General features: G+C 45.9%; 2 protein-coding genes across 4 annotated transcripts in view; one reads left to right on the top strand and one right to left on the bottom strand.

Annotated features, from left to right (window-relative positions):
- The first annotated feature begins 579 nt into the window (after positions 1-579).
- Positions 580-7,915, top strand: AGMAT (agmatinase). Its single transcript, XM_033114551.1, has 7 exons — positions 580-894; positions 1,877-2,079; positions 3,560-3,608; positions 4,642-4,837; positions 5,561-5,740; positions 6,929-7,013; positions 7,745-7,915. The coding sequence occupies exons 1-7, from the start codon at positions 638-640 to the stop codon at positions 7,816-7,818; spliced, it is 1,044 nt and encodes a 347-aa protein (XP_032970442.1). The 5' UTR covers positions 580-637; the 3' UTR covers positions 7,819-7,915.
- Positions 7,916-11,392: 3,477 nt separating this feature from the next.
- Positions 11,393-14,709, bottom strand: part of DNAJC16 (DnaJ heat shock protein family (Hsp40) member C16) — a 33,087-nt gene continuing 29,770 nt past the window's right edge. For all 3 annotated transcript variants that reach the window (XM_033114548.1, XM_033114550.1, XM_033114549.1), the window contains 5 exons: positions 14,518-14,594; positions 13,409-13,489; positions 13,207-13,305; positions 12,479-12,649; positions 11,393-11,979 (listed from right to left, as the gene is read on the bottom strand). In XM_033114548.1, coding sequence (XP_032970439.1) covers positions 11,580-11,979; positions 12,479-12,649; positions 13,207-13,305; positions 13,409-13,489; positions 14,518-14,594 — 828 coding nt within the window. In that variant the 3' untranslated portion in view covers positions 11,393-11,579. The remainder of the gene's footprint in view (positions 11,980-12,478; positions 12,650-13,206; positions 13,306-13,408; positions 13,490-14,517; positions 14,595-14,709) is intronic.

The following is a 14,709-nucleotide window of genomic DNA, read 5'->3' as shown; positions in this document are numbered from 1 at the left end:
GGATTTAATGTGTGACTTTCGAGTCAAGGTTACAAGGTAATGCAAACTGGGGTCTTTTCAATACAATCTCAACTTCTAGAGATTAAAAAATATATAATACCACCAAATGGCTTACCTTATTTTATTACAAATCGCTTCTTTTTTCCCCCCATGTGCTTTTTTCCCCTCTTAGAAATAATGAGGACCGCAGACCAGTAGGCTCACCTGTCCATTTTTTTTAAAAGGTTATTTAGAAAGACTGTTTCCTGAGAATCCTACCCAGACATTTCTCAATACATTATTTTTTTTTTTAAATGTCCAATTTCTCTCGCTTAGAGAAAGGTCTTCCGATCTTTCGGGTTTTAAAAACTACTACTGTGAAAAGGAGAAACTACAAGGGCCTTGGGGGGTACAGACTCACTGGACAGCGAGGGTGGGTCTGAGCGGGAAGCCCGCGCCTGGCTCTACTGATGAAAGAAGCCAGGGGCCAAAGTCCACACAGAGGTGTGGGGAGCATGCGGCTGGGTCCCTGGGGCCCCTCCCCCACCCTTGATCCCCCGAACACCCCTGCCCTTTGAGCCCAGGGCAGCTTGGGCGCTGGCACACGTGCCCTGGACACTGCGGGGACCAGCCGTCCAGCAGGCTGGGGACAGGCGGCATGCTGCGGCTGCTGGCGTCCCGCTGTGGAGGCGGGGGTTCACGTCCTGTCTCGGGGCTCCGCAACCCCGGCCGCAGCCTCGACCGCCAGGCCTCTGATGCCCCCCGGAACCAGCCCCCCAGCTCTGAGTTCGTGGCCCGGCCAGTGGGCGTCTGCTCCATGATGCGGCTGCCTGTGCAGGCCTCCCCTGAGGGGCTGGATGCCGCCTTCGTCGGGGTGCCCCTGGACATTGGGACCTCCAACAGGCCAGGGGCTAGGTAAGGCCTAAGGGCTCAGGGACACGTGGCCGGACAGCATGAGGGTCACTGGGCACAAAGGGGCGACTCCGCTCACCTCACGGGGAGGGGGGGGGTTGCAAGCTGGTGCCTGGCCCCAAAATGCCTCTAATAGTTTGAGAGAAAGTTGATTTCCATCCTTCCTCATCAAGCAATCCTGAGGACCGAACACGTGTGTCATGTGTCATCTGTTGGTAAAGAAAGGTAATTCAGAGACCTTCTCCACAGCCTGATGCCAGATATTGCTGGGGTGGTGGCTGGGGTTACCCTCAGTTTACAGTGGCAGGGGGCATTACATTGGAGAACAGAAGAAGCTGGTTGCCCCTTCTGAAAACCTCTAGATGTCACCTGACACAAGAATTGCTCAAATTATGGCAGTTTTCCTAAGATCAAGTCAGAGGAAGTAGGGTTCATTTTCCTAATTATTGAGCTTCAGCTTTTTCTGATTCAGCTCAGCCACATTACATTTGGACTCCTGGTCTAAATTATAAATGCCACCATTTATTAAATGTCTAAGCACAAGGCGCTTTGCATAGATGATCTCATTTAATTCTTACAACAGGGTAAGGTAAATATCATAATTATTTTACAGGTTAGGAAACCAAGGCCCAGGAAGATTAAGAGATTATCGAATGCCATTTAGTAAATTGGTGAAGGGTAGGTTCCTAAATCTGTGCCTTTAATCTCTTCAATCTGTAGCCTGGATCAGTGGTTCTCAACCAGGGTTATTTTTGCCTCCAGGGGACATTTGGCAGTGTCTGGAGGCATTTTTGGTTGTCACAACTTGGGAGAAGGGGTGCTACTGGCATCTAGTGGGGACAGACTGGGGATGCTGCTAAACATCCTACAACTCACAGTATGGCTCCCCATAACATCTAGCTCCAAATGTCACCAGTGCAGAGGCTGAGAAGCCCCGGCCGAGGCAGGACCTCTAAGCCTCTAGGGATGGTTCTTCTTCTTCCAGATTTGGACCCCGACGGATCCGGGAAGAATCAGTGATGCTTCGGACAGTCAACCCTAGCACAGGAGCCCTCCCCTTCCAGTCCCTCATGGTTGCAGACCTAGGCGATGTGAATGTCAATCTTTACAACCTTCAGGACAGCTGCCGCCTAATTCAAGAGGCCTATCAGAAAATTGTGGCCTCTGGCTGTATTCCTCTGACCTTGGGTACTGGCATCTTCCAGGGCGAGTGAAGGTCTCTTCACTCAGGGTTTATTCATCTTGGGCTGGGGTACAGCTACTTCTCCAGGGCAAGCCACTGTGAATGTGGAGACGTAGGATAGAGACATCATGAATTTATGTATTTGAACCCGTGGGGAGAGGATATTTAAATGTTGTACTACTATGACTAACAGGGATGGACGAGGACTAGCATTTGCCTCCGTGCAAAATTTAAGGGGTACCAAAAAAGTCAACAAGATTACTGATTTTCCCCTTTTGCCTCAGGCTCCAGTATGGTTCCATAGTAGTTACTGGTCCCATCTTTCTGTAAAATTCATCATGGATTTTTTTTTTTTGCATTGGTTTTGAGTTTTAAAAATATTACATTAGAACAGTATTCACCTTGATTACTGAGTTTTTTGGCATCCCTTACATTTTGCATCCTCCTTACCTTTGCCCCAGCCCTTGGTCCCAGGCCTAGGGAAGGCTGCCAACAGGGGTTCAGTGTGACTTCTGAACTATCTCAAGGACATTGTTTGACTTGGAGAGGAGACCTGCACAGCGCAGTTCCCTCCTCGTCAAGGTCTATGTCAATCTATCGGGCGGCTTTCCCCTTCTCCACCGCCCCGCTACTGCCCCACTCTGACTGCAGCATTATTTTCTCTGCTGGTTCACAAATAGTTAAAATGGCATAGACCTTTTTCTAAATATCAAATTTATTTTTGCCAAATTAGAGGGACTAGGCTGCAGAGCGTAATAGTAAGAAGTGTGGTTTCTGGATGGCATGGTTTAGAATCTCAGCTCCACCTCTCACTAGCTATTTATGCTTCATTTTTTCACCTGTTCAATGGGAATAATAATTATAACAACATCTACCACATTATATTGTGTGAGGGACATATAATGAAAGTGCATCCAAAATGCCCAGCATTATGCCTGGCATATTTTGAGCTTTAATTAATGCTAGCTATTGTTTTTATTAATAGTTATCAATAGCAATACTTTTCTAGGCCTGTGCTATTCAATATGGCAGCCACTAGCTGCATGTGGCTATTTAAATTCAAATTAATTTTAAATTAATTATTTAACTCATTAAATCATTAATTATTGATTCAGATAAAATTAAAAATTTAGTTCCTCAGTTGCATGAGCCACATTTTAATAGCCCCATGTGGCCAGTGGCTACCATATTGCACAGTACATTTAGAGAGCACATCCATTATCTCAGAAAGTTCTATCGGACAGAGCTGTTCTGGGCATTTTACCTGTATGCCTTAATTCACTTAATTTTTAAGTGACTATGTAATTTCAAACATCCAGTGGCCATTTTCCCACCGCTGAACAAGATCTTATTTTAGCTGGGGTTATAGTTCTTCATTCTAATAGAAAGGGAGGCAGAATTGGACAAATTGAAGATTATTCTGTGTAATACACGGTCCTCGAATCTTACCCACCTTCCAGATGTCTTCTTTTTTCTTTTTTGCAGGTGGAGATCACACAATTACATATCCTATATTGCAAGCCATGGCAAAAAAGTAAGTCTCAAATGTCTGGGCCCAAGCAAGGTTTCAACGTTCGGGAGCGAGGGAATAAGTTGTTTGCAGCAGGATGGCATCGGGTGACCTCTGCTGGCTCAGGTTATTGGGGGTGACAGGAACTTCCTGAGTTGCTTCTGTGGATCAAAATTAAGGTTGAGCTCCAGGTGTCTCTGTCAGTCACCAGCTGGAAGCCAAGACAATTTATTATTAACACTTCTGCCTTGCTCCAGCTCTTCTTTGGTATGCACGCTCAGCATTTGCCTCTGTTTTTAGAAGATGAGCTCCTAGTGAAATCCACAACCTGAGTTAACTTGTTTTTTTTGCTCAAAGGCCAAACACAAATACTGACAGTCTCAGTGGTGAGGCTGCTGAGGCCCTGGTTTTACCTGCAAGGGCTCCTTTCCCAGAAAATGAGAAGCTGGCTTTCCTAGTAGTGGAAGTCTACTAGGGATTGACTAACTTTGGTTAATTAGTTTGAGAAAGAGAGATGGGCCAAGGCGGTGGCATCTCCAGAATTCATAGATGGGAAAGACCTGTGGGTAGAATTCTAATTTGGGGTGCATGGGTACAAGTCTTTTCTCGAAGCTATGTTTGCCTAGCATTGTTTTGGATTGTATGTTTCTTTTGGGTGGCCAGCAGGGTTGATGGAGATTATGGCAAGAACTGGGTTGAAGCTGCCGCTTGGTGCCACAGCCAGAGACAAGGTGGCTGATTGGTTCAGCATAGCTCACCCTTCGTTGTCATCCTCCCAGCTCTCTCCATCTCTAAGTGAAGAAAATTCTGGGTGATAGATAGTGGGTGGCAGCTAAAGCACATGTCTATTTTTGACCTGATTTCTCTGAGTTTATTGTTCTGAGATGTTCTGAGATGCTAAGTCATTTGAAGACAGAAACCAGTTGCAAGGCTGGTAACTGATGCCAGGGCTCCCCTCCTTGGCCATGAACTGTCATCAAGTTTTGGTGGCCTGGAGGGTGGCTATGCTCAGGCCCCATAAAGAAGCATGGCCTCTGAGCTGCCCTGTTGTCATCAGGTATGGCGCTGTGGGGCTGCTGCACGTGGATGCTCACACGGACACGGCCGACAAAGCCCTGGGAGAGAAGATCTATCACGGGACGCCCTTTCGCCGGTGCGTGGACGAGGGCCTCCTGGACTGTAAGCGTGTAGTGCAGATTGGCATCCGGGGCTCTTCCATGACCGTGGATCCCTACAGATACAGCCGGAGCCAGGTGACGGACCGAACGGCCCTCCCACTGTCCTTTGCTCACAAACTACCTTTCTCTCCATTGCCCACTCAATGGTGTCTATGGATTCAACAGGAGCTTTAAGAATCAACTTCAGAAAATGGGGATGAAAGGCCGAGCTGGCATCACGAGGGTGGCGTGGAGCAGAGAGGAGAGACGATGTTAGTTCATGAGGTAGAATAGGCCTCTTGTTGGGGTGGGGAGGCAAGCAGAAACAAAGCAACCCCTGGTTGTTGCTGCCTGGGAAAAGAGCTGAGGCAGTCCAAACCCAAGGCGGGCGGCCACCATCTTCGTTCTCATCCTCATACGCACCAGGCAGTGGCTCTCAGGTAAACACATATGACAAGGTCCCAACAGGAAAGACCCACATCCCCTGCTTTTATCGTGTGCAAAGGCCAGCTCCTGTACAGAGCTATTCAGGAGGTGCTGGCATGAGCTGTCCTGAGGTTCTCACTCTTGCTGTAGCCAGGCTTCTCTCTGATCCCATCTCCATAGGTCAGCTTTGACATTCTCCCTGCTTCTTTACCAGCCATCGTTTCTCCCTTCCTCACCTGTAAAATGGGGATGATAGCTCCCTCCTCACGAAGACGGAGGGTCAAATGTGACATGCACATGAGCTTAGCATGGGGTTTGGCACATAGGAAATGCCCAGGAATTGCTGCCATGCAGAGGCCTTGACTTCTCACCTTTCAATTCCTACCTTCTCAGGGCTTCCGGGTGGTCCTGGCTGAAGACTGCTGGATGAAGTCGTTGGTTCCTCTGATGGCGGAAGTGAGGCAGCAGATGGGAGGCAAACCCATTTATATTAGCTTTGATATTGATGGCTTGGATCCTGCCTATGCCCCAGGGACGGGGACTCCTGAAATTGCTGGTCTCACTCCTAGTCAGGTAAGGAGGCTCCACCAGTGACCATTCCTGGGAGCGAGGATTTTTAACTCCCTATTTTTCTGGGCCTTGTAGTGAGTCTTCGGGAGTCAGGATGGGATTTTCAAAGCAGAGCACGTAGACCTTTACTGGGCCGACTGCAGGTTTGAATACTCACTCATTGAAGAGTGGCTGATTTTAGCAAGGGCCCATTTCTTATCTGGGATTTCACGGTTCTTGACCTGATTTTTCTGCCTCTGGTCTACCTGCAGTCGGTTCATGGGGATATTACGTTTTTGTGGTTACATTTTAAAAGTGCGCACAGTGGGATTAACCAGCTACCAAGGTAATTCAAGAGTTTTAGAAATACCCAAATGAAGCTCCCATAGGGTGGGCTGAGCATGAACCCGGGGAGGCAGAATTGGAGTGAGGTTGTAAGTAGACGGGAAGGTCCAGGAGGTGAGGGTCTTTGTTTGTTCACTCCTCTATCCTTGGAGCCTAGAATAGCGCCTGACATAATAAATAGTAGGTACTCCACTTGTGAGGAAATGAATGAAGACTGCTTAATTATCTCACATTCTCGAAAAAAAGGATGGTGGTAACTGCCTCTTCAAAGCCATTCTCAGTTCCCATCAAGAGAGATTTCTGAAACACAATTCTCATTCCTCCGCTAATCATCCTTCTGGGCTTTTCACCTGCAGAATGACAACGTGCAGACAAAGCGACTCTCTTCCTACCACCGCTTCCCCTCACTTCTGCTGTCTTCTGGTCCCGTCTAACTACTGGTACTTCTTCCACATCGGCGCCTTTTGCACGTGTCTTTCCCTTTCCCTCTGGGCTGCCCTTCCCCTGCTCATCTGCTTGGTTCATTTCTTGAGCTAAGTGTTTCCACCTTGGGGTGGCCTTCTGCCACCTCTTCTGACTGTTATGTGTACTTTATACTATTCTACCCTGGTTTTCTTGAAGCCCTTCATTTGGCATAGGAATGATTGGTTTGCTTGTCTCCATGATCACACCGTGGTGCCCTCGGGAGCAGGGGCTGTGCCTCGGTCATTTGTGCCTCTGGCAGTCAATAAATGTTTACTGAGGGAAAGCAACAGTTCCAGCAACAGTTCCAGTCAGAAGGCAGGCATGTGCTGGGAGAAATCCACTGAGGCCTCTCCTGGTTGCTTTTCACTGGAAATGATTACACTGTGGCTTGGTCTTGGACAGGCTCTGGAGATCATCCGGGGGTGTCAAGGCCTGAATGTGGTAGGTTGTGACCTTGTGGAAGTTTCACCGCCATACGATCCTTCGGGTGAGTAAGCAAGAAATCTGTGATCTTTAGGCAGCTGCTAGTTTAAATGATATTAATTTATGTAGCAAGTAGCAGATGGATGGGTCCTTTTGGATAACTTGGGAACTTGCTGAGTACAACCTACAGTGAAGAAAATAAACCTAGTATTACACACCTTACGAACATGAGCTAATGAACCCTAACAAAACCCCTGGGAGGTAGCTAAGGATTATGAGCTTGCCCACCAGTCCGCAAGAGAAAGAAAAACAGCTCTCAGTTTGGAGATCTGGTGGCACAGTTCCATCCTCCTTTGATATTTCATTGAAAAGTGAATTCTCAAAGGATAAATAATACTTATTAAAATTAATAAAGTGGGGAGTTAGCTGGCTTAGGAGAGAGATTTAGTACGCATGCTATCCCAGTAATTTTAATTTAGAAAACCTTACAGAGTTAGGTCAATTAGCCTCAGAGGGTATATAATAAATACAATACGTACCATTATTATCGGTTTTCCTTTGAGGGAAAATTTGTTCTCAGAAAAAACGAAGAACCTTTTGAATTTTAAAATACTACTTCCAAATGACGCTTGATGGAGCAGAATGCCTGGGAAAGCATGTCTGCAGGGTGGATGGACAGCCCCCCTGCCCCACAAAGTATGGAAGGCGGGACCCTGGAAAGGAAGCACCAAGGGAGGAAGGCTGAGGGGCCCTGAGAGGCTTGGTGTCTTCACATCAGGTTTTACCTCTTTGTAGGGAACACGGCCCTCCTGGCAGCTAACCTGCTGTTTGAGATGCTGTGTGTTCTCCCCAAAGTGACAGTCGTTTGAATTTCATGCTCTTCAAGATAAAACAGATTGCATCAATGAAAAATTTTCAAGAAGAATTTATGAGCAAGCAGTCTGAGTACTAAAGAGTTTATGCCAATAAAACTTTCTGCTGCAAGTGTCACTGGTGGCTGTAAAATCAGGGCCTTCAGTAGAACTCTAAAAAAAAAAAGAAGTGCTTGTGCTGCATTGATTTTTTTCCTTTAATGAAAGATGGTGGAGGATAAAGGGGAAAGGGATGGAGAATTTAGGTCAAGGTTGTCTAAAAACTGGAGGAATGAAATAAAAGAAAGACTGAAATAGCACTGCATAAACTTTCCACATTTGTATAGTACCTTCCTTCAAAATATAGCTCCTCCTCTGAGGAGCCGGGGGCTGCATCTTGGTTTCAGGACCATCGTGAACATAAACAAAAGGTTTGAAAGTAACACGCAGGTCCTAATAAACTTCACACTCACAAGCCCAGGACGGTACATGAAATGTCTCTGAAACCAGATGACACCAGGTGGCCCCCAGAGAGCCCTTGATGACACACCTCCTTAACCCACTGCCTGCAAGCCTCAGTGTTCTGTCACCTACTCTTCAAAGCTGACACACCCTCTGTGACAGCAGTCCCCGAAACCTGTAGTGAGGATGCGCTGATCTTAAGCCTGGGCTGAGTCTCATGCAAATCCAGTTGTGTTGATACGTCCATGATCAAATCATCACCTTGTCATGCAGGAGGAGCTACAAGTAATCATCACACATTAAAATAGTTTATTTTTGTTTCCAGTTGGTAATATTTTTAAAACGAAAGTAACATCAGCTTCAGTGCCTGTTCACAATACAAAACAAAAACAACATAAAAAAGACACCATTTGCCAAATAAGTTATTTGTTCCTAAGAGTATCAAAAGTGCAAAATATTCACCTTCTTTTCAGATCTGTCTCAAAAGTATAATTATTCTCCTTGACAAACTGAACAGATAGATGCAGCAGCTGCCGCACTGCGTTTGTTTTCAAGGGACAATGGCAGGTATTTGGATGTGAACAATATTTCATTTGTTAAAATGTTTTGCATCAGCTTTCAGAGAATTTTACTTTAAAAAAACGTTTGAGGGTTTACTGCTAATCCCATTTCCCAAACAAAGCAAATCACTTAAAACACATACAGATCCCATTTCTCTTTGTATCAGGAAAACATTTATATACTGAATGTGGAGGAAATCAACCTATTGTTTGAAAACTACAACCGAATTTTCATGGTCAATAAGTGATGACAGCGAGACTGGTGCCTAATGAAGCTAGGGCAGTTGTGTGCATTGATTGAAACTGCTAAGTTGGGGCTGCCGACCTCTGTTAGACAAAATCGTGCAACTGACACCTTGGCAATAAAAACATATTTTTCAAAGGGGCATGTATTCTACAAAAACTTTTTTTTTTTTTAAGGTCAGTTTTCATCCCCATCTGCTAAACATGACATATAGTCTCTATCAACCAGTAAAACCTACCTCGAAAAGTATCAGTGTTGTCAGCTGCAAGATACACAGTGGAAGACTAGGAAGTTAAAACCGAAACTGGGTCTGTGTGATTCCATACGTCAGAAAGAGAAATGGTGGCATAGGCTGAGCATGACCATGGATGGCTTGTACATTTGACACAGAAGTATTCAAATTAATGGGAACAGCATTCGGGAGGAAAAGCGTGGGAGGTCAAGGGTAAAGTTCATTTTAAAATAAAAGCTCCCTAGGGTCCTCTTGGGAAACAGATCTAACAGCCCCCAAAGAGATCTGTAGAAGAGTTTTTGGACTAAAATATTTGCCAGGAATGTCTTCAATCCTATTCTCACTTTCTTAGTACAAATGGAAGGTACAGCTGTCTGAAGGTGCTTTTTATTTTAATGATAAAACATTTTTTAAATGAATAAATCTGGGGAGTTTTTGGTTTTCAGAAATTAAGGTCAGGAATTCCATTAATACCAGAAATTAAAAATGAAAACCTACCACTGAATCAAAACATAGTCATATAAGCAACCTGGCCATAAAAGACCCAGAGAATAAGCATCAAGCATCCAAATGAACTCCGTGATCATTTCTACCTGGGCAGGTGCCGTGAGCTATGGCAATCAGTAAGCATCCACTTTTAGGGGATCACGTGGAACAATGAAGCCTGGCAGTGATTTATTTTTTTCCATAAAGCTATCGATTCCGTGAAAACTACAGGAATTCCTGGGCTCAAATAATTTATTACTTGCCACTATAGCTCAACATTTAACTCATTCAGGATCCAAATGGTTTAGTTTAAAGCAATTATGTTTGAAGAAAATACTAACTCATTTTGTCCCATCACTGATTTTGACCCTTCACTTTACAAATTGCCTTTAAAGAGCAATTTGCTCTGACATTTGAACAGACCACTCTTCGAGGTCGTCCAAACTCCACTGGTGGTTTTGCCCTGAAAAGAAAAGGTAAGCTCTTTAATTGGCTGGTATGATCCAGCCTGGAATCCATCGTACACTGCAGCTCAGCAAGCTAATGACAGGTCTGACCCTGTTACTAGTGAAGCAGCTGTAAGTTACGAGTGAAACAATTAAGATGAGACATCAAAATATAGGCCAGAAGCTCAAAGTTAAGCCTTTTGCAAAACAGGAGTCTAGAACAAGTCTTGGTTCACTTGTCACAAAAGAGAAGTTGAAGATACAGCACTTTTGGGGTAACAGAGTTCAAAATACAATTGTTGAGAAATGTTAGGTTCCTTGATACAAAGACACGTCTGGTATTTTACTAAAGAGACACCACTGGAGTGAAAAGATTCCTTGAGCCTGACTCATGGCAGGTGGGAATAATGTGTCTTCAGTTGAACATCTACTGGCTTATAGCAGCTCATCTCTACATTCAGAGAACAAGATTAAAGTTATGGCTCCTAATATCCATACCCTAAAACTCACAGAGGCAGAAAGGCATCCGAAAACGTAAATGGCTCAAGTCATTACAGTACTTCTTGCCGTGTGAATCCTTCCTGGCTACGTTTAGTGCTGGGGAGGCGGCTGATGGGACGCTCACAAGGGGGTCCCCTTCAGTCACTGCCCAGCCCTCCCTGTTCTTGCCTTGAGAAGAAAACCAGACTCACATGCAGAACCCCTACCCATCCCATCCTTTTAAAACCGTGGCCGACGAACTGCTGTAGGGGGATACCCCCAAATAGACTTTAGCTACTTACTACCAGAAAAACCGTCAAATGTAAGATTGCTTGGAACCAGGCCCCTTTCAAGATGCAGGGCCCAGAAGCTGCTGTGGGTCGCCCCCCACCGTTACAGCATGCACCGTGGCAGCAGCACAGCGGGAGCGGGAGCGGGAGCGGGAGCGGGAGCCGGAGGGGGAGGGGGGGCAAATGACCCATCCAGCGATGAACACACCAGGCTCTGCGAGGTTCCGTCTAGGTACCGCTATAGGGTGTTTCTCCCATAGCACAGGACAGGGGAGGGTGCTGCGAGCACCGAAGGGGACAAGAAAGGGAGCAGAAATGAGCAGTCTATTTTAAATAGTGCGGCATTCAAATGAGGGAAAAAACCCCAAAGGAAAATATTTTGATCTAGGGAATTCAACTTGTGGTGTTTTTTACTCCTAGGTTAGAACGGGACAAAGGAAAGATTCTTCTAGCCACTGTTCTAGAAGAATCATCTAAAATCTATACTCTGTCCATTGTGACAGTTTGAGTCCTGAAAATACCTGTTCGCAGGGGCCTGTTAAAAAGCCTGAAGAGTTCAAGTCTCTTTCTGAAATCCTCTCAGTCTAGTTCAGGCCACGATGGGATATAAAACCTCTGTAAGGAGCCTTCCAACAGGCGTTCCATCCATAAGGACAACTTGCTCAGTTTTCCTTTGATGGGCCTGGATCCAAGGCCACAGGAAGATTTTCCCCGAGATTCACCCAAATGGAGGGGAGAGTCAAGACCGCCGCAGGCCCCCATGGCTTCCTCCTCTTCCACTGTTTTTTGGGGCTTGAAAAGGCAGAAGTATTTCTTGTGGCCATTCAGAGCCAGTACATAACCAGTGTAGTCACGTTCCATGAAGTGCTTGTCATACTGGTTTGGGATTGGGGCTACATCTTGAGCAAATTCTAATAAGTATTCGAGCCATTCTCTGTGTTTATCTAGACTCAGGAAGGAGAAGTGTAGGCAGCTGCTCCTGTAGGAAGAAGAGAATGAGGATTTAGGGTATTTCCGGACACATTCAATTGCAGGGAACAGAAATACCTCAGTCAGACTTCAAGTAATAGGAAGGGGTTGCACGTCATATGTGCCAGAATATAGAAAAAATGTGACGGATTTCTGTGGGGCCGGAGGGCTTTTACAAGAGCTGCACCACTCCACTCATCCATTTCCCCGTCCCTTGCTGGGTGTGACTTAACGTCATTCTCAAAGTGTCCAGCTTCAGGAAAATACACAAGATCTCCAGAATAGTTTCCTGAAAGGGCTCAGAGAAGAACCAACAGGACACGAAGACAAGGGGTGAAAAAGGTCCCCTCATGATGGCTTAGATTTCTGGGTTAGAAAGGTCACAGCCAACCTCTTGCTGCACAGATACAAGAGGAAAGGATGGGGTTTTCCTCCGGTCCCCTCCTTACGCAAATGAGCTTGCTCTGTGTCCCTCTTTCTCCATCTGTCGCTCACACACTTGAGCTTACCCAGTAAACGTGTAGACCTCCAAAGCGAATTTCTGCAGTAGGCTGGTCTTGGTGGAATTCGACAGGATGAGGACCACGTTCATGTGGCCTGGCCTCAGGCGCACCAAGTTACTGGTGTACGTCACATCTGTGAGTTCAGTTACCTCCACAAAGCCTTTTTTAGGAATCTTGCTGTGGAGAAATAGTGAGGAGTTAGGATATTATCAGGATAGGGGAAGGCTGTAACTTTTCAAAGGAACAAGTGGAAGAAAATGCTATGCTCTAATCAGACTAGATATGTGATAATGTTCTCGAGCCTGACACTCTGGCAGGACGGGGATGGTCCCGACGACTGGGCAATCCCAGGCCTACAAAGAGCCATTCAGTCGGTGTAGAAGCAGCTTTAGGACAGGATGAAGATCACTGACAGTTATGGTGACTCATCACTTTCTTCTTCTGGCTCATCTAGCATCTCTGACACACTTCTTTGCTTCCTGCCCTCATTAAATCTGAGACTGAGAAACCAATGGTGCTGAGTGGATGGAGGTCCAGTGTCTAAATGCCTAGAGGGTCTCAGTGAACACGGCTCAGCAGTGACTTTTCCCTACGCCCACATCTCACGCACAAGGAGCTGAACCAGAGTTCTTATATGTTTGAATATGTCCATATTCAAACACTGCTTTATTAGACCACGTGGACTGTGCGTCTGCTGCTGAGGGGAGGTGGGTTTGGTGTTTTGTTCGAGAAACCTGCTGTTTTCTTTGGTGATGCTGGGCTCAGTCTTCCCGGCCTTCTCATGGGCTTCTTCTTTATCTGGAGGGTTTGACTCACGCTCATCATTTGAGTCACTAAAGTGAGAAAAAAGGCGTTTTACAGCACAAGAGGACAAACCACCATGAGGTTTGGGGCTCTCCCTTGAGAAAGTACATGGAGAGGGATGGAGGCTGTTACCTGAAAGCCTGAACGATGACGGTGCCGAAGAGGATGAAGAGGGCAGAGAAGACCAGGGACAGAAGGGGCATCATTTCCCTCCTAAAACAAAGTGAACGAACTTACAGACTCTGCTCAGCTCAAGATGGGCTGCTGTGATGTACCAATTAATGATTCTAGGTTTCCTCTCTCTGGCTCAAAAAAACAAAACCCAAAAAAGCCCAAACCAAAAAGCTTTCATAGCAACTTTCTAATTTCATACAAATAGAGGGTTTTTTGGGGGGTGTTGTGGGATAAATGGAGATTTTCCCCTCCCTGTTTTAATTTGCAAATGGCTTATTCTGTAAGTTTGATTTTAGGTCTCAGTACCACAGGCAGTGCTTAAAACATCCTGCAGAAGGAACAGTGAGAGGGGTAACAAAGGATTTAACTTGTGATCATGGAGGAACATTCGGATATTGAGGGTAGTCTCAGTGACTAAAAAGTCTGTGGAGTTATTTCCTTGATTTTGAATGTTTTTTTCCTGGCTGGAATAATTCAGATGTGACCCACAGGAGTGGAGTAGGGAGAACAAGTTGACCTTTCACAATTTCCTATAGGACTGGTGTTCTAAAATTTTATTCACCCACGAACACTCATCAAAGGCCCTCCATTTTTCAGGAGCTGTGCCGGGTGCCAGGAATCACAAACACAAATGAGATGGGCTTCCGTCCTTCAGAATCCCACAGTCTTCTTGGGGTGGGAGTGGGCTATCCCTATCCCTTCCATCTCTGATTAATTCATCAATGGGTTTGTATATCTCTACACTGGACTCCATGAGGGTCAGGCCCTGGGCTGGGCACCAGAGGTGCCCTGATGAAGAGGATGGTCCCAGACTCTGCTGTCTGGAAGGGCAGCCGGTGCTGATTTTTTCTTTCCCAACCTGTGGGAAAGTCTCAATCAGCAAACATGAAATAAGTGAAGCTACGTAAAGAAAAGAAAAGCGGAACCGTTGTTGATAATGTGTAAACATTCTTCTACTTGCCCATATTGAGTATACACTCATAGCAAAGGACAGACTCTTTCCAAAACAAAAACAGTGGTCCTGCTATTAATGGAGCAAAAGAAATGCAATCTAGCAATATTCCTACCAGTTGTTGTGAAAGATGCTATCCCAGCAGTCTGAGATGTAGTCAGAGGCAGAGTACAGCCACCGAAGGAGAAAAATCTATTGAGAGAGAAAATGGATGACGGTCAGGACGGGACTCCCAAGCGCCGGTGGGAGGAGCCCTTTCTCAGCACAGTGCTGGTGCTGAACCTGTGCTCGGGCCTTGGGAGCTCAC

The sequence above is a fragment of the Rhinolophus ferrumequinum genome, chromosome 9 (genome assembly GCF_004115265.2).
Source record: "Rhinolophus ferrumequinum isolate MPI-CBG mRhiFer1 chromosome 9, mRhiFer1_v1.p, whole genome shotgun sequence".
Lineage (NCBI taxonomy): Eukaryota > Metazoa > Chordata > Mammalia > Chiroptera > Rhinolophidae > Rhinolophus > Rhinolophus ferrumequinum.
Note: the sequence above shows the minus strand (reverse complement) of the source record. Positions and strands in the feature narration are given on the sequence as shown.

Coding starts and splice junctions, on each gene's coding strand:
- AGMAT (XM_033114551.1), top strand. CDS start 638: ATGCTGCGGCTGCTGGCGTCCCGCTGTGGAGGCGGGGGTTCACGTCCT. Junction 4,838..5,560: donor ACAGATACAGCCGGAGCCAG/GTGACGGACCGA, acceptor CTACCTTCTCAG/GGCTTCCGGGTGGTCCTGGC. Junction 7,014..7,744: donor ACCGCCATACGATCCTTCGG/GTGAGTAAGCAA, acceptor ACCTCTTTGTAG/GGAACACGGCCCTCCTGGCA.